The following is a 22162-nucleotide window of genomic DNA, read 5'->3' on the forward strand; positions in this document are numbered from 1 at the left end:
AAGCTTGGGGGGGTGGGGGGGTGGAAGGGAAGGAAATTAACTGAACCTTAACTTGACAGCTATGTACAACACACCGGGCCCCCTCCACTCCCTTTGCTCCGTGAATCAATGCTTTTTTTCTTTTTTTTAAAAAATATTTGGTAGCTTGTGCGGTTTCTCCTCCTTAATGTGTGTGGGGGGAGGGGTGCAGGGTGGAGAGGGAAGACGCATCGTTCATTGACAATGAGAAATTATGTGATTTGTCATGCGCTTGGGCTGTGTTATTAGTATTATAATAATTACTATAAATATTAATAATAAAGTATTATCTGCATTATTTCTTCTTCCGAGACTTTCCTTGCCCAATATTTACAAATACCGCACAGTGCCTCGGCGGAGGAGAAACAGTGAGGGGCGGGCAGATAGGGGAAGAGAGGTCAGAGAAAAGTGGAAGAGGAAAGATGGAGGGGAAAAAGCAAGGAAGGCCAAGATGCTGGGCATGAGGAAGGGGAGAGGAGGGAGGGGCTCAACAATCAGGACAGTACCACCGTTTGCAAAAGGCCCTCGCCAGCTGTGTCCAAACAGGAGGAGGCTGCGTGTGCTCCTTGGGGACTGGGTGCCGGCGGTGGAGGCGGAGGAGCGCAGGACCCCTGGTGCGGGAGGCCAGGGGACGACGAAGAGGAGGCGTCGGGGGGCGCGCAGAAGGCAAAGTCCTGGGGCTGCCTCTCCAGCCGGCTTTCTTTCACGGGGGCTGGGGCCTGGCCGCTCGCCTCCGGGGGCACCGCTCGGCCGCCGCGGCTGCTGCTGCAGTGATCGCGCTCGTACTCCTCCTGAGCCCTCTGCATCTTCCGCTTCTTCATCCTGCGCTTGTGGATGTGGAAGGTGGACAGAGACAGCACGATGAGACAGAAGATGAGGGTGACCAGGACAATCAGCACCAGCGTGGACGAGAAGGACTGGAAGAGCTGCTGTCCCACCTGCGTGATGCAGGTGCCGCCGCCGCTGCCGCCTGCGCCCGGGCCGCGGGCACTGGCGTTGCCGCTGCCGCTGGCGTTGGGGGAGGCAAAGGTCCGGTTGAGGAGACACGGCGGCAGCGCCAGCCTCAGCTCCTTGGGCGCCCTGGCACTCATCGGCACTGGGCGGGGAGGGGCCGGGCCCACCAGACTTCCTCTCCCGGGCACACCGTTCCCACCAGCCGAGAAGAGGAGGGGGCCCACGCCACCCAAAACTGCTCCCTGGTGCGGGAGGGGATGACGCGCGAGCCAAGGCCGAGGGGGCGACCGCGGGCGAGCGAGCCGGCCGGGCGGCGAGCGGCGCCCAGGAGATCCTCTCCGGCCCGCCTGCAGCGCGTGTCGGCGCGCCCTCTTCCTTTCCCAAGGCAGCAGGCTGCAAAGAGAACAGGCTCAGTTAGGATCCCGGCCGCTGCCGACGCAGGGCGGAGCGCCCGGCCCGCGCGTGCCCGCTCCCCGGCCGCACACCCGAGGCGCCGGCTGGCACTCGCGCCACTCGCTGGGCAGGGGTCTGCGCCGGCACCGCGGACACGGGTTACTCAGCAGAGAGGGCAGCCTTCCTCCGCCCTCCACAACTTTCTCACGGCAACCGACACACGGCCGCCCGGGAACGCGGTCCTCGCTTCCCGGAGCGCCGACTCGCCTCCTTCCGTCGCCCTCTTAGTGGACGCCTTCCCGCGCCACCCCCACCGCCCGGCGAGGCGGCTCCGGTGCGCAGTGNAAAAAGTGAAGCTGAAGCACCTCTTTCAGCTAAAGCTCATCCCCGCAAACGCCCCCTTCTCCCCATCTCGCCGTGCCCCGCACTCGGCAGTGTCCTGCTTCTTCTAGGGGGACTGGAAGTGGAAGGGCGACGGTTCTCCCCTGCAAAGTTTGGGGGACGGACCTTCTCTCCAGCCTTCCCGGCCCCAGCTCGAGGCTCTTCCCGGGGGCCAGAGCCGAGGGGAGGGGGCGGGAGCCCGCTGGCCGTCCTCCGGAGGCAGCTGCAAACTGTTGCACTGCGGAGCGCCNAGAGGCCGGTGACGTCAGGCAGCCACCGCCAGGGCTCCGAACCACCCCTCAGGCCCCCACCCCACGCTCATACCCCAGCATCTCGTCCTGGCAGAGCGCGCCTCGGCCACACACATGCCCAGGTTCCCGACGCCTCCCGCCCGCCCGGGGCCGCGGACCAGCAGCCAGCCCGTCGCCTCCGCCGCGCTCTGAGCAGCCCACCTTCCGCCCTGCTCTGCCTGCGAAGGGCTGAGTTCTGGGGCTACCGACCCCTCGCCCTCAACCCGTGGCCACATGGTCCCAGCAACACATATTTTACACTCCGGAGAGCCATCTCCCCGCGGGGTACATATGGGGGGGGAGGTTACCCCCCTCTCGGCTATGAGGATCGCTCTCTGGAAGCCTGTCTATGCTGGCCTGGTTCTGAACAGAAACTGTGTGAGCGGGAGAAAGGAGAGGGGCGTTTCGGAACGCGGGCCGCCGAACATGAAACAACCTGAACATGCTTTTAATGTCAAACAATGTAAATTAACTGTTTTCCTCCCCACCGGGGTCTTCGACTGGTCTCTCGCTCCACCTGACTCATGATCCTCCCCTAGGCTCGCACCTTCGTCTTCAGGCCCGAGACCCACTCGGTATATGAAACCCTCCTTCTCCTTTGAAATCTAGACACTCCTGAGCACACAAAGCACAGGCAAGGCCGTGCAAGGCAGGAAGATATGGATCACCCAGAGGAGTGCAGAAATGAACCGGGGAAATGCTGAGTATACTCCTTACTTTGCTGTAGTATTAACTGCCTTTCAGCACGAGGGATAAAACTTCCTGGAAGATTCCCATCAGCCTGCCTAAATCTGGGCAGAGATTAATCAGCTCTTGGTTTAGAACCCTTGGCACAACATGAATAGTGCATCTGGTTACAAGAGCCAACTTTAAAATGAAATAGTGTCATTTTTCTACTGGAGAAACCTGTGTGGAACAGCACCTAAAGGCACCGTGTGATCTTTGAAAACATTCAGTTGTCTTATATAAATGGGTGTTTCCTTCCTCCCCCATCTTGGTTTTTTTTTTTTTGAGTCTAACACAGTGCCTGTACTATTCCTTGCAAATATGAGTGATGCAGTAAATACTGCTTTTTCCAGCTATGCATCTGAATTGATAGTAGGAATGGCTGACACCCCCTTACCTGGTTGCAAGCAGAGGGTTTTATAAAAAAAGAGAATTTGACACAGGGAGTAAAAGGCTGTTCATTTGTAATCTGGGGGTCCCCTTTGACTCTGGCCCTACTCCTATTTCTCTCTCCATAACTTACATATGAAGTCATAAATGCATCATTTCTCCTCAAAATTCTGTTTTCATTTATTTGATAAAAGCCATCTGATTTTTCTTCATAACTGCCTCAATTTAAAAAAAAAAAAGGATCCCTATTTAAGCTACTATCAGTACATGCTGAATAATGCAAGATCTTTTCAGAGCCCAGATTAATGCCCTTGGCTGCCAGACTCACACAGTTCATGATAGCAATGACCCCAATGCTGGCTTCGCTTCCCTGCCTAGAATGAGGGCACCCAATGCCATATTTGGACGTTCTGACTTTGATGGCAGCGGATGCAGTGGTGAACCTTGTTCTCATTGTGATCAGTAAGTGAGACTTCACCATTAACACCTGCCATGCGATGCCCCATTTCTGTACACTCTTTGCTCCTCAAAAGTTGAGTCTAATCAACATTTTGTAAGGCATATCCAATTTTGAATATTCCAAAAAGAGATCTGGCTATTTAAAGAGACTCTTTAGAAGCACTGTCTTGTTAAGCAAAGAATCTTTATATAATTAGAATTAACTCTCACTGATCTGTCTTCTAGACGTGGAAGAATGAGGTATCAGGTTTTCCCAGGGAGAAACAAGCAAACCTTTACAATATGTTGTAAGGGGATTGCATACATAAATATATACATAATGGCGTTCCTTTTGCACACCAAGTTTTAGGACATGTGAGTAGGCTGCCATTGTTCTTATTCTTTTGTTATAAATGATAACCATCTGTTGTATCATGAGTGCTACAATAGCTGCACCATTTTACACAACCTATGAAAAGACATGGTCTTGCCTTGGAAATTTACAATCTACAGCAGATGAATGTGGTCCACAAGACAGTGGCATTTAATGGGAAATGATTTAGGTAAAGACATCAATTTTCAGGTGAAAAGCCCACCACACTTTTCTTTCCCTTTCCCTTTCAAGAAGAATAAGCTGTAGGTTCATAATTAGTCCTTACCCAGAGAACAAATGTGCACGTAGACTTGATGTCACTGGGTAGTGGAGTTCGAGCCCCAGGAACACCAGTGACAGCAAACTTGCACACATCTTGGTCTGCAGGAGCTGAGCCCACCGAGTTGCTATATAATTTTGGACCATATGGCACAATGGCAAGGCTTCTTCCAGACAACACGTTGCCGCTGTTTTTGCCACCAAACTTATGGAGCCACGCTTTCAAGACTGGGAGGGAAGGGGCGAGAAGTTTCTGAGATTCCTGGAGTCTTCCCTTTGTAACAGAAACGGCCCTCTGGATTTAGGCACATTCCAAACATTCAGCAACATAAAATACTCACTCTCAACTGTGGTGAGGGGTCTCCATCTAGCATAGAGAGAAGTGCCAGATGGGTACCTGGGTATGTCAGTCCAAAAGAAAGCACTCAATCAATAACAACAAGGGCTGGGTTTATTATTATTTTCAAAATACCTACTATGTGCCAGGCTGTAGTAGTACTAATCCCCAAGCTAACCTTGCAAGGTTATTTTTGCCAAAATACAAAATTTTTTATTCACTGACTCATTCATTCACTTATTTGCTCAACAAAAACCTTTGACTACCTGCTGTACATGTCAGATGAGGAAACTAATACTCAGAGTTGCTAAAGACAATGCCCAGGTCACTTAAGAGTACGTATATTATGGAGATCAAACCCCAAGCAACGGATTCCAAAATTAGTATCCTTTTTGTAACTGGTGGTCTCTCTCTCTCTCTCTCTCACACTCTCTCTCTCTCTCTCTCACACACACACACACACACACACACACACACACACACACCTCTATTTCTATCTCTATCTAAACGTGTGAACAAGCCAAATTGGAGAAAAGCACAGCTGTTTGGTTGAAGCAGAGGAGGGGAGATGAAAAACCCCATTTTAGGGGTCTCCCCCACCCCTTGCAGCGGTCCACAAGACACTCTGTACCTTCCTCGGACTGAGCAGAGTCCAGTTGCAAAGCCCTCCAGGCACCGGGTTACCTAGGTAGGTCATCGACCACAGAGCAGTGGGACATACACGAGGCTCCTCGCAGATTTACAGAGACTTTGCCAGAGGACATTGAGGCCCTGACATGCTCCCTGAGCATGTACCCTTACCACCCTGAGCCCTGCATCCCTACAGAGGCACAGTCTGTAAGTTGTCACGCCGCTGTTACATCAACTGCTGGCCCAGCCAGCAGTCAATTAATAAAGTAGTGACTGAAGCTCTAGAGCTTGTTCAAGCTGCCTAGTTTTTTTTCTGATTCAGCCTTTCATCTATAAAATGAAAATAAATGCAACAGTATCTTCTCTGCAGTGCTATTTTATGCACTAAGCATATACTAAGCATTCAGTAATTGGTAGTTGTTTACATTATAAAGAAAATTACTAAGATTAGTATTTTATCCCTGATAGTAGAAGCATGATACTGTTTTGGGCATCAAAATTCAGGAAAATTTTTATAAGTTTGAGTATCCTTTATGGTAAGGTAATCATAAGGGTAAAGGGGCTGAAAACAGTAATAGATAATGAACAATTCAAAGAACTAGAAATATTAAGCCTAGAGATACAAAGACATCAGGGATGCATCAGAGAATCTTCAAATCTTTGGAGCATCATCAAGAAAAGATGAATTTATGTTACTGCTCTAGGAACTTAAGGGAGAACTGAAATACAGTGGAACAGATATAGGGTAGAAAGTATATTTCACTTCACTATTTCAGTATTGGAAATACTGTATTTCAGTATTTCAGGATACTGAATCCTGTGTTCAGTATTTCAGCATTGGAAATACTGAAATCATGCAGAAGATTATCTAAACCAGCAGACTTCAAAATGGGGGGACTGAGATCCCTGAGAAAATGTTAGGATTTTTTTCCAGGGAATATGGATTTGTATAGCTTTCAAGGAATCATTTCCCAAAACCTCAACCTCTGTGTACACTTTTCCAGAAGATGTGCCCATCTAAGGTTAAAACGAATATTTTGTCATCTCTCCATGTGTTTCTCCTACTTTACAAAAGAGGAGCCTGGATTCACCGATCCTCACCTGCCATGTGTTACTCAGGGTTTCAAAACCTTTGGAGAGCCAGGGAAAGGAAGAACGAAAGACTGTATCCCTGATGGGCTGACAGCAAAGCATAAAGATCATGTGTAAGAAACACTAATGGGGCAGAGCCTTATTTCATCCAGGTGACAGACTCATTTTAAGGCTCTCTGTCTATCCACACGTTGATTTATCTTAGAGTCAGAATTGAGAAGTGATATTGTTGTGAAAGAGATACAAGTATTCCACTTTATTTAAATTGAAAAATGAATACACACTTTTTAACACAAAATGTAAACCCCATTTGTCTATTTTGATTAACAGCTGGAACTGCATTTGCCTGATAGGTAGTATGGAAGACATATAAACTGAATGAACTCAGTCTATCAATCTGATGTTTTGACAAATATATTTAAAGTACATACATGATATGGAATATGAGAGAAATTACATTCTTTGCATTTATTATGATTAAAAAGTTTTAGATGACAAGTTAAAATGTCCAAAGGAATCCATGACTTTCCAAAATTCTTTTATGGAGTATTCAGAAGGAAAAAAAAAAAAACTTTGAAGATTTCTGTTCTAAAGTGTTCAAATCTTGTGACACCATCTGGCAAGTTTCAAAAGCAAACTAGACCCATTGGACATGTTGTGAAGGAGATTTCATATTGGTGTAAGGCTTGAACCCAGGTGGCTTCTCTAAATTTAAGGAAGTCTGAGAGCCTACACACCTTTATACCTATCAAGGCACTTCTAATCTCTAGTTGCATAAACATATGCTTTACCCCTTTAAATCTCATAATAAAGCACTGTCTAATCAACCCTAAGACCCATTTATATATGGTTATTTGTACCAAGAGTCAAGATTCATCTTACTACATTATCCTTGACTGTAAAAGTCATTCATTCAACAAATATTGTATGCCTACCATGTACCACAAATTGCACTAGGTGCTCTATGTATCAGTGACCGAGGAAAAGTCTCTGCAATCAAGAACTTGTATTCTCAGTACATACATGATTATATTCGGATTATCTGGCCAAAGGAAAAAAAAAAAAACAAATTCTAACATTCTTCTCTTCTCCTAATACTTTTAAATAAAATACCATTTGCATCGAAGAACAGAAGAATGTGAACCATCCAGACTGATGGCTGTGAAGCTAGAGAGGTCAATGGGTAAAGATAGATGGACCAGCAGATGTCCAATAATTCATAAGATCTTTGTGACCAACAGTTCCTGGAAAATGAGAATGTGGGGTCATGGTCAGAAACCCAGTGGCCCATGCTTCTTTCAAGTGCTACAGGCTGTGAATCTGCCTTTTCTAAGAAAAATAAGCTGAAAATATTTCTAGCATGCACAAAAGGTATACGCAGACCAGGGATTCTCAATCTCAGCAATACTGGCATTTTGGGTCAGATCATTCCTTGATATGAGAGATTGTCTTATTACAGACCTTTGTGGTAAGCAGAACTTTCCTTCCCTCCTGTCCAGACTGCCTTCTCCAATTATTCAATCAAAAATAATATAGGGGCTGCTGTGAAGAGACTTCTATAGATGTAATTAAAGTTCCAAATAGGTGACCTTATGATATGGAGATTATTTATTCAGATAGGTTTGATCCCATCAGGTGAGCCCTTTATAAGAAGAGTTTTCTCTGGCTGCAGCCAGAAGAGGAAGTCAGAGATTCAAAGCACAAGGTTAGAAGGTTGCAGGGAGCTCAACATTCTATTGTTGACTTAGTAGATGGAGGGGGACATAAGCAAACTCAGATGGGTGCCCCAGAGGAGCTAGGAAAGTCTGACAACCAGCAAGGAAAGGGGGACCTCAGTCTTACAACTGCAAGGAAATGAATTCTGCCAACAATGTCAATGGGCTTAAAAGTGGATTCTTCTCCCCTAGTTTCCCTGTAAGAGCCCAACCTCACCAACACCTTGATTTCAGTCCTGTGATACTCTAAGTAGATAACCAGGTCAAGCACCCTTCCCAATCTCCCCAAACGGCTCACCTATAAAACGATGAATTAAATAAAGGACTGTTGTTGTGAGCTGCTATGTTATGCAGCAAAAGGAAACTAATACATTTCTTTAGCAGCATCCCAGGGCTTTACGCACCCTCACTGCATTATAGACTATTGGGACCATCAAAAATAGCTCTAGACATTGCCAAATGTCACAGGGGTGGAGGTACAAAATCACCCCTTGTCTGAAAACCACAACCCTATACATACAACTTACCTCTGTTCAGTTAGTAAATATTGGCCCAAATGAAGAGATAGGCATCTTGAGATGCATACATATTGTATGACAATTTCAACTACTATTATCTCTGAGTTGTTGAATTTGACCAAGAGAGACTCTGATGTAGAAGGAGACCATCATTAATTCTCAAATAAATCAATCTATAACAAATTTAAAAAATATCAGGTCCCAGGGATCAATCAAGAACATTTAGAGAATAAACAATTCCAACAAAAATTGTTGTCTTCCATGTTGTTGTTTTGTTTTGTTTTAAACAGAGAGTGTGAGATGGGAAGAGGGGCAGAGGGAGAGAAAGAGAGAATCTGAAGCAGGCTCCATGCTCAGCACAGAGCCCAACACTCAGCGCAGAGCCTGACAACCCTGCGATTGTGACCTGAGCTGAAATCAAGGGGCAGAGGCTCAACTGACTGAGCCAGCCAGGTGCCCCTGTGGCCTTTCATGTTAAACAAAAATACAGAGAAAGAGGAAATGATCTCACCAGATTTGACTATGAGCTTTGGATTCTGTTTGCTATAACACAAAAGATCACAGCAAGAGAGAAACACTTGGTCTATGCCATAGATCTGCTGGAAGGCACACTTGGTGCTTTTGAAGATCCTGATGGAACACAGGGTTGGCGGGTGACTTACTGCACATGATGGGTGGCCATCTCGACTCCTCCTGTTTCTCCCTTCCTCATGAAGCCAACATTACTGTATTTATTTTGAGAATCAAGAAAGAAAGCTAAATGGCCTCATGCTTTCAACCTTTTGTCTCTTACAGTCTTTTCCCCCCTCCATTGTCTATACATCATTTTCTGCATGCAAAAAGAAACAAATGAAACAATGTTACAATGTGGCTTTAAAACAGCCTGGGAGTTTCAACCACCAAGTATGATGGGCTAGGAAATAAACACTTGAGACACTAAGTTTTCTTCCTGCACCAGCACCTGGGTAGCTCAGGCAGTTAAGCATCCTACTCTTGATTTCAGTTCTGGTCATGATCTCACAGTTTGTGGGATCAAGCCTCATTGGGCTCCATGCTGACAGTGTGGAGCCTGCTAGGGATTCTTCCTCACTCCCTCTCTCTGCCCCTTCTCTTCTCATGCTCACTCTCTCTCTGTCTTTCTCTCTAAATAAAAAAATAAAATTTAAAAATGAAGATTTCTTCCTGCACTCCATTTTACCTTTTCTCCACATCAGTTGCTATCAACTATGCTTTTTATTTTTGTAACAGAACATATGGGGAGTAAAGCCAGAGTGTTTCTAAGGAAGACAAAGGCAATAATCACGTAGTAGAGGGCACATGCTGACTGCATTTAATGCAATCAAATGAAGCTTTGTGTTTCTGTTTGTTTCACTGTACCTTTAAACACTGTCCAGAAATATTTCCTCTGCTGCTGAACAGAAATTTGATAGGTATCATAATTCTTTGGATCACTTTCACTTAAAAGACATTCTTGTATCCTTTTAAATCAGAACACAGGGTCAAGTCAATAATTAGAATATCTACTCTCAGATACTTATAAAAATCCAAACACCAATTAATCATACATTTTCTCTTTCCTCACAGCTTTTGTTTATTTTAGGCTAAAAGCCTAGGGGCATGAAAAGGAGTAATACTTGGCTTCTCCTCTATTTCTCTCACTTGTATTTCTCTTCCTTTTTCCTCACCGCCCATCCCTAGATTGCTAGAGTTTCTTACCTCTCTGGAGATGAAGCAGGAGGGAAAATGGTAAAGGGATAGGAAAATTCTACTTCGACTGTTCTGGCTCTACACTCCTGGGGCCCAATGTCCAGGTTGACTCAGGATGGAGAACTTCTTGCTTGACCTGTTTATAGTCACCCCTTCGTGCAGCTGTCACTGCACTATTTCTGTTGACTATTAATCCCCAAGAATGTGCTAGTTCTTTCAGCTTCTAGCTGCTTCATCCTCAGGGGAAACTCTGGGAGACAGTGCTCAACACCCACCTAAGAATCTCCCCATATGAGGAGCAAGAAAGCTGGGTATTTACACACTAACGGCATCTCATTTGCTGCCAGCTAGCATTTTTGAAACTGGGAGGAACTATCCTCACAGTGTGTTAGGGTTCACTACAGCGGTCCTCACTCCAGGACATTAAAGCTGAGGTCTTGGGAGAATGTCCCCATTTAACAAGTTCTGCCCATCGAGCCTCAGACTCCTCGCTGCTGGGGCACCACCCTCAAGGTCCATGTTCAGGTATGTAAATAAATAAATAAATACATTACCGTATTTATTTTGACAATCAAGAAAGAAAGCCAAATGGCCTCATGCTTTTCAACCTTTTGTCTCTTAAAGTCTTTTTTCCTCCCTCCATTGTCTATATATCATGTTATGATTGCAAAAGAAAACCAACAAAAACAGTGTTACAATGTGGCTTTAAAATTGCCTAATTCTTCCAGGACATATTAGCAAAGCCTTGCAGTTCTGTTATTAATGATCCTTCCCCCCCACCCTGGGAGCAGGGAAAGTATTTTCCCAGGAGTTCAACCCGAGTTCTGATCCTAGTTATTGTCCTACAATCTATAAGGCAAGGAGAGGTAACCCTTGAGAAAAGTATCATCTCATGAGGTGTCTGCCTCTTCAAAATTTCTAGGCAATGAGAATCTGCTCTCCTGTAACAATGGGGAGGGAACGATTCTCGTAGAGCCAGGGGTTCAGGAGAATCTGTTAACTCAAACTTCTCAAGTATATCAGTCCCAAATATCCCCATCTCAGATCAGCTCACATTCCTCTCATATCAAGAGCCTTGATTTTAGCACAGGAGACTTGCCAGGGCTGAGAATCAAATCTCTGCAATGCTACTTCTTTCCCGCTCACATCTGCACCTGACTTTCAGCAGGATCTGCCTTCTGGCTACAGAAATATGGGTTCTTTCAACACTGAATTAAAGGTCTTCAGGGCAATATCAATCCCACAGTTCTCATAATTCCCAGTGCCACCATATCTAAAAATGCTGGAGACATTCTATAAGCCTGTTTCCCATTCCAATTCACCCGAGATGAAAATATCATAATTGTGATGCTTGGCATGCCAGGGATTATTATCACCTCTCTTATCTAGTTGATAAGAGCCTTTTTTAATGATCTGATTGGCAAGTTCCAGGATCGTATCATAAGGGTCTTCGTCCTTGGACCTCTACCTTGGCCGACTGTCTTAGTTCAAGTTCGTCCAGAAGGAGACACTGAGGAAGGATTTGGCAGTTGCAGAGAACACCAGTAGGGCAATGAGGAAGAAGAGCTTCCAGTGAAGGAGCAGAACACAAAGCCAGTTACCACGAGAGTCCAATCTCACAGGGGAACTTGGGAAACGAGGTCAGACGCAGGCCTCAGAGCCATTCTGGCTTGGCAACAAGAGAATTGTAGTATTCGGAAGTATACACACAGCCCTCAACTTCCTATCTCAATTCCATCTTGTTTCCAGACTGCTCCATAGGAGTGAATTCTCTGACACACCTAGTGTGCATCATCTGCAGGCAGAGCAGCATCTTCCCGTTCTAGCAAAATCCTCAGGAATAGGGCTATCAGCAATGAGAAGTCAGTAGGAGCACAGAGAAAGGGAAGGGTCTAAGGGCCAGGTATGAAGTACTGAGGACATCTGCTAAGGTTGCCCGTGTGGCCTGCATTCACCCTAGGGAAACACTCACCACCTTTGCCCAGAATGAGATCAAGGAATGAAGATTAATGCGATCTGAGCAATGCTCCCCTGATTCTCCCACCAGAACCTCTGTCAGACTTTCATCTTCTAGATTTCTTCCCTAAGTATCTGGCCCACACAAATGGAGTTCCCCTCCCACCAACAGCTGCAGCAATGCATACATCTAACCATCCACAGAGCTTCTCCACTCAGAAGTCAGTCCCCCATCTGGGCAAAGCAGGGGACAGAAGGGGCAGGCCCTCAGCACAGCAACACCCGGCTCCCAGGATGCATTTCACTGATCTCGCCTCTCTCCCATCATGAATCTTGGATAGGGTTAAGGGACCAAGGATCATGAAAGGAGTTATTGCACATTTCTGTTACAAATTATCACACATGAAAACGAAGACTGGGGAGGTGCCTGGGTGGCTCGGTCAGTTAAGCATATGACTCTTGGTTGCAGCTCAGGTCATCATCTTACAGTTTTGTAGGTCTGAGCCCCACATCGGGCTCTGCACTGGCAGTGTGGAGCCTGCTTGAGATTCTCGCTCTCCTCCTCTCTCTCTCCCCCTCCTCCACTCGCATGGTCTCTTTCTCTCTCAAAATAAATAAACTTTAAGAGATAATGAAGTCTCACATTATCTGTAGTAATTCCACACCTCATTAGAAATGGAGGTAGGAAGAATTCTGGTCTGATACCCTCTCCTAGAAGCAACTGAGACTACAGCTTTAACCAAACTTCTCCAGACATAGTCTTTGTAGGGAACATGCAGACAGTTTTCAAGGTGACTTTATAATGGATGGTGATGAGGATTGGAGGGGACTGTAGAGGGCCTGAATGTTTGCCAAGCACTTTACATGGATTCCTCTTTCATCTCTACAGCAGCTCTTTGACCTAGGTTTGGCTCTCCCCATTCCTAGGGAAGAACTGAGTTTAAGTCTTGCCCAAAGCACACACTCTATTAGAAACTGGCTAGGCCCAAACTGAAATGCTTGGCTGTCTGGCTCCAGAGCCCACAATCATTCCATTACACCAGGGACAGAGATCACAAATTCTCAATGCTACTAGGGACAAGGAAGAGAAAATACATGTAAGATATATATGAGAGGAAGCACAAGAATGCAACTGGCTAACTGGGAGGAGTATATTCAAAGCCAACCAAGCAAAACAAGGTATCATAATCCTGAACTAGGTTCAGGACCATGAGACCCTAATTTGTTGATTTAAACCAATGTCATTATATAAAATTTGAAGAAAGGCTTAGTTATGGACTAGGTATGGACCCTAGTTCAGCCACCACTAATTCTGAAAATTGTGATGAATCATTTAATTTCTGTCAGTCTCAGTTTCTACTTCTGTAACATGGGGATAACAAACTCCTACTATATGGTAAAAGTCAAGATTTCAAAACATGTACAGAGATTTCCTAGCACACAGAAGGCATTCTACAAATGGAAAATTCTTACATTCTCCCATATACAGTGGAATTTTAGTCTAGTCCTCTCCCCTTTCTTTAAACCTCCCTCTCTATTCCTAATGATTTTATGGCATAGAAAGTAGATGATGATGGGGACACCCAGAGTATGTAGGGTTCTACATAGATATCACAGATTATTTTAAACTATGCAAGGTATTGAGGGCTGGTGACAGAAAAGTAATCTTTGTCTGACTCTAATGCTGGATGGACAGAGAAACACCAGCCAGAAAAGAAGAGATAACCACTGTCCTCTCGGGTCTGAAGGGTTAGTGAGGATAAAGAAGCACAGATTATTTTTTGTCTCCTATGCTGTTTGATTACTGGAAACACAAATATATTTTCTTTCAAATAAGTTTATCATCATTCTTAATAACCAGGATACAAAAAAAAGACAGATATATATATATCACAGAATACATTTTTGCAGTTTTGTGTTGATTTACAAAAATCTTTCAAGTGCTTCTTAAATTCCACCATAGGAGTGAGATCATATGGTATTTGTCTTTCTCTGACTTATTTCACTCAGCCTAATACTCCTGTCATTGTAAATGAAAAGATTTCATTCTTTTTGTGGCTGACCAATACTCCCTTGTGTGTGTGTGTGTGTGTGTGTGTGTGTGTATGTGTATAAATGCACACACACACATCTTTTTTTAAGTTTTTATTTTAAGTCTGGTATGGTTACTATGCAGTGTAACATGAGTTCCAGGTATACAATATAATGGTCCAACACCTCCATACATCATCTGGCGCTCATCCCTAGTGCATCCTTCATCCTCATCACCTATTTAACCCATCCCCTCATTCACCTCTCCTCTGGTGACCATCAGTTTGTTTTCTATAGTCAAGAGTCTATTTATCGGTTTGCCTCTCTCTCTTTCTTCCCCTTGCTCATTTGTTTTGTTTCTAAAATTCCACATATGAGTGAAGTCATATGGTATTTATCTTTCTGTAATTTCACTCAGCATAATACACTCTAGCTCCATCCATGTCATTGCAAATGGCAAGATTTCATTCTTTTTAAGGCTAAATAATATTCCATTTTACACACACACACACGCACATACACACCTCATCTTCCTTATCCATGCATCAGTCAATGGGCACTTGGGCTTTTCCATAATTTCGCTACTGTAAATAATGCTGCTATAAACAATGAAATACATGTATCTCTTCCAGTATTTTTGTAGCCTTTTGTTAAGTATCTAGTAGTATAATTCTGGATTACAAGGTAGCTGTATTTTTTAACTTTTTGAGGAACCTCCATATTGTTTTCCACAGTGGCACCAACAGTTTGCATTCCTACCAAAAGTGCAACAGGGTTCCCCTTCCTCCACATCCTCGCCAACACCTATTGTTTCTTGTGTTGTTGATTTTAGCCATTCTGACACATACGAGGTGACATCTCATTGTGGTTTTGATTTCTATTTCCCTGATGACGAGTGATGTTGAGCATCTCTTCATCTGTCCATTGGCCCATCTGGATGTCTTCTTTGAAAAAGATGACTGTTCATGTCTTCTGCCCATTTTTAATTGGACTATTTGATTTTGGGTGTTGAGTTTTAGAAATTCTTTCTATATTTTGGATACTAACCCTTTATCAAAAATGTCATTTGCAAATATCTTCTCCCATTCAGTAGCTTGCCTTTTAGTTTTGTTGACTGTTTCCATCACTGTGAAGAAGCTTTGTATTTTGATGAAGTCCCCATAGTTTATCTTTGCTTTTGTTCCCCTTACCTAGGGAAACGTATCTAAAAAGGAATTGCTACAGCCTATGTCAAAGACATTACCACTTGTGTTCTCCTCTAGGAATTCTATGGTTTCAGGTCTTACATTTAGGTTTTTAACCTATTTTGGATTTATTTTTGTGTGTAGTGTTACAAAGTGGTCAGTTTCATTCTTCTGCATGTTGCTGTCCAGTTTTCCTAACACCATTTGTTGAAGAGACTGTCTTTTTCCCATTTGATATTTTCTTCTTCTTTGTCAAAGATAAACTGACCATACAGTTGTGGGTTCATTTCTGGGTTTTCTATTCTGTTCCATTCATCTATGTCTATTTTGCTGTCAGTACCATACTGCTTTGATGACTATAGTTTTATAATATACCTCAAAGTCTGGAATTGTGATGCCTCCTGCTTTGCTTTTCCTTTTCAAAATTGCTTTGGCTATTTGGGGACTCTGGTGGTTCCATACAAGTTTTAGAATTATTTGTTCTAGCTCTGTGAAAAAGTCCATTGGCATTTTGATAGAGATTGCATTAAATCTGTAGATTGCTTTAGCCAGTACAGACATTTTAACAATGTTTGTCCTTCCAATCCATGAGCATGGAATATCTTTCCATTTCTTTGGGTTATCTTGAATTTCTTTCATCAAGGTTTTATAGTTTTCAGAGTACAAGTCTTTCATCTCTTTGGTTAGGTTTATTCCTACGTATCTTATTGTTTCTGATGCAGTTGTAAGTGGGATTGATTCCTCAATTTCTCCTTCTTCTGCTTCATTATTGGTGTAAGGAATGCAAAAGATTTTTGCACATTCATTCTGTATCCTGCAACTTTAATGAATTCATTTACCAAAAGAGCAAGGGAAGCAAGAGAGAAAGAGAGAAATAGAGAGCAAGAGAGAGAAGCAAACCAAGAAAGATTCTTAACTATAGAGAACTGATGGTTACCCAGAGATGGGGGTGGGGGGATGAATGGGTGAAATAGGTGATGGATATTAAGGAGGGCACTTAATAAAAACACTGTCAGGTATAATACTTTAAGAAAAGTCACAGTTTACTTATGTTGAAATAAACTACACAAAATTTATTTTCTTCACCAAAAATAACAGCAATATTTTCTGTACTATTTCTAGATAAACCACAAAACATTATTTTTTCAGGTTTTTCAGGTTTTACTTACAAATCAAGAAGAGGCAATAGATAGAGACACAGAAAAAGACAGAAGAAAAGAGGCCAATCAGCTGTCAGGATCCATGGACTCTGATGCTATCTTGACCATGAAACAGAAGTGTTCAAACTCCACAAAAGAAAGTAAACAGCAACAATCAGAGGCGGGACAACAAAAGCAGGCTGTTCCATTCAAACTTTAACTGTAACTTGTTTCCTTAGGTTCACTTGATAAAGACTAAAATCTATCCTGAAATCTTTGTTTGGTGAGCTCATATGTTTCTCTCCCTGTCTAGTAATTCCCTTCAACTATCCATTACAGATTTTTTAACAACATACTTAAAACTCTTACTATTCAAAGGTCAGTAGAGAACCTTATTGTAACATTTTATAAAATGCATTCATTCCTCCTACACCTCCTCAGAATTCATTTCCTCAAAGAGCTGATAACCTAATACCTGGCAATTGAATCTATAGTGGTAATAAATGCTATGTCTGAAATGATGACTAAAGCAATTCTACATGCCAGTTGCAGAGAGCTCGCAGAAGTGGGCACTTTTGATGCTATCTTCTGGAAGAAAAGTTAGGTCTTCAAAGTGTGAGATTTCAATTGGGAGCCATTTGAATAGGTGATTATCAATGGCTAATGTCCTCAATGGGAGGCCCATAGGTCAAGATATTCAGTGATGAAGGGGCCTACCTACATATACCTACAGCTTTTCTGGAAGCTGCTTTGAAATTTCTTTCAGATTCTTTCAAATATCAAATATAAGGAAAGCCTATTTTTAAAGTCTCTTAGATATTTTCAAGGGTTTCTGAATTAACTGTGGGAGCTCTGACTTAGCTGTACTAAGTTTGATGCATGTGTGTCCACCATTATTAACCTCAGATCATGTTTGATGTCAACACTTAGGTTAAGCAAAGCCAAGTTACCTCACCTTTGGTTTGTCAAAATGTTCCTCAGGTATGCTTTGAGACACTTCACCTAATTTTGATAGCCTTCATTCTCAACTTTCATCACAGAAATAAATACAAAGGACCTTCAGCCATGCATAAACATTAGGGGGGAAAATGACATATGGCAGACAGCAGGCATCATAAATGGTGGACAGAAGCTCTATATTTTCCCCTCCATGCTCCCACTTGATTCTTTAACAACGCAGCTGAGTTGAGAGTACATCAGGATGATGTAAATCACTCTGTACACGTCAGCATGGTGCTCCTCTGAGTTTTTAAATGTGAGCCATCCCATGACAAAGGGTATCAGCGGTAAGGATTTAGGAGTTTTCAGGCACTGTTCTGAGGTGCTATCTTTCTGTCCCTGAACAATGCGTTCCGGTGCTGGCACTCTCAGTCTCCTCAGGAAATCTCGGACATCAGCTGACATTCCAGGTTACCTTGCTGGGCTCTGCAGAACTTCCCAGGAGGTTTCATCTGACTGTCAAGCTTGGGTGCCAAATTTGTGGCTTCTGCAAACCAAGATCCATGATAAACTTCAATGTACTCCATTAATTCACTTAGTGACCAAAGCACGGCAGTCAAGTGACCGGCTGCAAAGAAGATATCAGAGGTCTGCCCCTAAAGATTTTTCCCAAAGGCTCTTGTCAAAGACAGAACATTTTTAAGAATAACAATGGTAACAATAAAATCAAAATCTGTTACTGCTACAGAGTACAAGTGCCTGGACAGCTACACAGTTATTCCACCCGATGTTTGTGTCACTGTGCTATCGAAGCATAAAACAAGTGCTGGTAGGAGGTCCACTACAATTTCAAAAGCATCATTCCTGCCTTTCCACTGATGATGGCCAATTTCCTTCTGTTCTTTGGCCTTTTCTTTATTGTTCTGAAAGACGACAGAAAGTATAATGCCATGCTCTAAAACTAGGGAAAAAATGAACTTTCTCAATTGTTCCTAATGCAATGCAAAATACATACATATATATATATATATATATATATATATATATATATATATATATTGCTTTTTCCAACCATGTATTTAAGGCAGAGGAAGAACAGAGTGTGTAGATAGCTTGGGGCTAATTATCTCAAAGTCTAGAGGCAACAATTTCAATTTTGGAAGAAAATCCACCGGACACAATGTAAGCCTGGCTATGACAGTACTCCATGTTTCATCCCTACTTCTCAGTTATTGTAGTGTGAAACTGCACAGCCAAAATGTCTGCATCAGCTTCCTGAGGTAGGAAGCCCACAAATTCCTCTCTCAGGTTATGAGATTTGTGGACAACCCTCTCTGTGCTCTTCTCCTGCTATGTCGATCGCATGGTCGGTGAGAATGGAAATGAGGGTCTCTGGCTTCCCTGAGGTTTTCTTCCGGAACACAGCTCTCACAGATGTCCAGCACCTGTGTCTGCTTGTAACTGCTGTGGTCTCAAAAAGCCTCTTCAGCACCTCTCCACTGGAATCCATCCAGCATTCCAGCAGTGCTGGGAAGTTCTTAGGAGCAGAGAACTTCCGTGATTCCATCAGCCTCCCATCTGTCCAGAGGGGGATATGTTTCAGTTTCCCAGTAAGAATCAAAATTTCAAATAAAGCTTTTGAGTATTTGGTGTTTTCCTTCTCTTCAAGGGTTAATTTAAAGGTAACATCTTCATCCTCTCCTTAACCCCTTTCTTCTGCACTGAGGTTCTGAGCATTGCTGCTATTTCTTTACGTTTCTATTCCTGTTTCGAAGTTTCATCCATTTTCTTTTTCTGTTATAGTGTCCTGATTTCACCTTCACTCAATTCTTTTGTTTTCTGTGTCTACTTTGTGGATTGTTCAAATATCAAGAAAGATCAAATACCGTTGGTATTGCATTATCTTGAAGAACCATCCTAGAAAAACTTCTTGTACAGATCATGCGGGTCTCAGCATGTTTATGTACTTGGTCAGCTGTTTTATCTTCTATGGCTGCTCTCGTTACAGTTACCCACCCACTTCTGCCATCTAGCAGGTGTGTGCAGGACCCTGTGTAAGCCCGGGTCTGACTGCTCTTTCACATGCACTTGGGGGCAGCACTGAGGTGGAGCATCGTTGCCGCCCCTGGCCGGCCCCGCCCTCTTCTGCCCACAACCTCCCAGCAGCCACCTGCCTGTCCTCGGTTCAGCAGGTGCCTCAAGTGTAAGGCTTTTCTTCCTGGGGATTTGATCAGGTGATCCCAAGAAACTGACTCTTCTCCTATTATGAGAGGAAAAAAGCAAACTCTTGGGAATATGATGGTATCACATCTCACAAGTACACCTCTTGCTCTTAGACTGAGCTTTCCAGTAAGGGCACTGAAATGTAATACATCGTAACCCGTTATTTAAATCAGGTATTATGTCAACAGGAGCTCATTTGCTTCTCTGAACATTAGCACAATTCAAAATTATCTCCACATCTGTCATTCTTTGCTAACAATAGCAAGTTGCCTTCCAGTTCTTCACCACCATCTAGGAATTAATTCACTAGAAGAAAAACTCAGGGCAAATTTAAGAAGGCTAACGTCCTTCCCAAGCCTGTAGTTAGCTGTCATTTCAACAGTGACAAGCCAGGAACTGCATTGTGCATGTGAGAGTGAAAAACAGAGGGAGAGAGAAGCAGTCTGTGGATCTTACTGACCCAGTGACCTGGGTGTACCTCTATTATAATATTTATTACATTCCTGGTATTATTTACCTATATGTACCACTCCTTCATTGGACAGCAAGGCCGTGGAAGGCTGTCATCTTGTTTGATTTCTCTCGGTACTGTCTAGAATAGAGGCGTCATAAATAAAAGCCTCATACATGCTCACTTCCATTAATAGCTTTTAGCCTCCTTTCAAAAGTTGTGCAAAGATCTGAACAGATGGATCTGACTTCTGCTTGTTCCCTGTCCTCTGGTTCACCTTTCTGTGGAGGTGACAATGAAGATCGAAATGGTCAAAAGAGGAAGGAGTAGCAGAGGCAGAGCTCCCAAAGATAAGGTGCGGGGGGAGATGTATCTGCTTCTTAGCACGTCCTTACCCCAAACTTGCGGACTACAGGGAAAGAGACATGCAAGAAAGACGTCAGCAGAGAAGGGATGGGGGCAACTAGAATGACATATGGAGTTTGCAAACATGATCCTACCTAATCCTGGGCACATTGCTATAAGATAGAGAATTATCTCCATTTTAGAGAGGGAGAAGATGAGAGGTTACATAGTCTGTCCAAGGGCACACAACTGCTAAGGGATGAAGCCAGAATTCAAACCCAAGTCTGCCGGTCTCCAAAGCCTGCTCCTTCCATTAATCCAAGGTGTCTCTTTGGAAGATACTACGTAGAAAGACACTGGACTTGTGGATAGATCTCCAACGTCCAGATTCCTTGGTCTCAGTGGTGACTGCACTGGACTGAGTCCCTTGAGCACTAAAGCCAGGAGGTTCAGGTCTTAGGACAGAAGTGGTGTGATCTAGGCATTCCCTGGGACCCAGAGTTAATGTGCTCTTTGCTAAAGTTTTGGCTGCTGTCTTTTCAATGATCCAAATCCAGTGGGTGAGCTGTGGTCAGTAACCAAGTTACTATTATTTGTTTCTATACTGATAATCTGTGTTAGATGCTCTACCAGGCCTTATATGATTTATACATGTTTATTTGCAAGCCAGTTGTCTAAAACTCACAAAGGACCCTTTTCTTCCAGCCAGCGCTTTGGCTCCATCTGGGATGTCAGGTGGGACCCTGTTGCAGCCTGAGAGCTTCTTTTTGCACAGCCCATCCTCTCTAAGGAGCTGGCACCAGAAGCTGTCCTCAAAGATTTACAGCCGGGAACTGGAGGCCTGCCTACTCCTGGCTTATTTCACGTGAAGAACAAAAACCCCAAACACCACCTCACAGAAGAAATGGAATCCTTGGGAATTCAGAAGTAACTCCTCTAAAAGTGGCCAAGAACTCACTTTCCTACTAACCTCCTCTTACTAGAAGCTTCTCTTCAACAATCTCACTAAGGTAATCAGTTCTTTTTTTAAGTATTTGTTTTTACCATTGCTGCTCTGCGGACCGCATGGTCCTAGAGAGCAGAATGTGCACCAGTGAGTGCTGGTTGTAAGAATAAATCTGATTGGGGGCCCTTGGGTGGCTCAGTCTGACTCCTGATTTCAGCTCAGGTCCTGATCTAATGGTTCATGGGTTCAAGCCCCACATCGGCCTCTGTGCTGTGTCAGCTCAAAACCTGCTTCCAATTCTCTCTCCCTCCCTCTCTACCTCTCCTCACTCATGCTCATGCATTCTCTCTCAAATAAACTTAAAACAACTTTTAAGAGAACAATTCTGACTGAACATAAGACCAAATTTCCAAATAACTCCTGGTGAAGGGGGGAGTTATTGAACTGGACAAGATCTGAGATCAAATTCTATTAACTTCTAAAGTCAAAGTCATAATTCCATGATTTTAGATTTTCAAATGTAACCAGTTACCTTGCAGAGGCTAAGGAGAGGAGAGGTGGGAGAGCTAAGTTTTATCAAAATCTTCCTTCCTGGAGGACTGTGACCTACTGGTTCTCTGGGTGAAGAATCCTGAAAAGTCCAGCATGGCCCTGAGTGCCTCAAAAAGGGTCTGCGTAGTGTCAGAATCCAAATGGGCTTCAGGGAG

The 22162-nt window shown here is 43.7% G+C and overlaps 1 protein-coding gene and 1 pseudogene across 1 annotated transcript; both read right to left on the reverse strand.

The window, feature by feature from the left end:
• Positions 1-28: 28 nt before the first annotated feature.
• Positions 29-1335, reverse strand: CUNH11orf87 (chromosome unknown C11orf87 homolog). The gene has a single exon (XM_077777450.1). The coding sequence runs from the start codon at positions 1107-1109 to the stop codon at positions 513-515; it is 597 nt and encodes a 198-aa protein (XP_077633576.1). The 5' UTR covers positions 1110-1335; the 3' UTR covers positions 29-512.
• Positions 1336-17363: 16028 nt separating this feature from the next.
• On the reverse strand, positions 17364-21576 carry LOC144242460 (52 kDa repressor of the inhibitor of the protein kinase pseudogene; annotated as a pseudogene).
• Between the last annotated feature and the right edge of the window lie 586 nt (positions 21577-22162).

The sequence above is a fragment of the Crocuta crocuta genome, unplaced genomic scaffold, assembly GCF_008692635.1.
Source record: "Crocuta crocuta isolate KB4526 unplaced genomic scaffold, BGI_CrCroc_1.0 scaffold278, whole genome shotgun sequence".
NCBI lineage: Eukaryota > Metazoa > Chordata > Mammalia > Carnivora > Hyaenidae > Crocuta > Crocuta crocuta.

Coding starts and splice junctions, on each gene's coding strand:
- CUNH11orf87 (XM_077777450.1), bottom strand. CDS start 1,109: ATGAGTGCCAGGGCGCCCAAGGAGCTGAGGCTGGCGCTGCCGCCGTGT.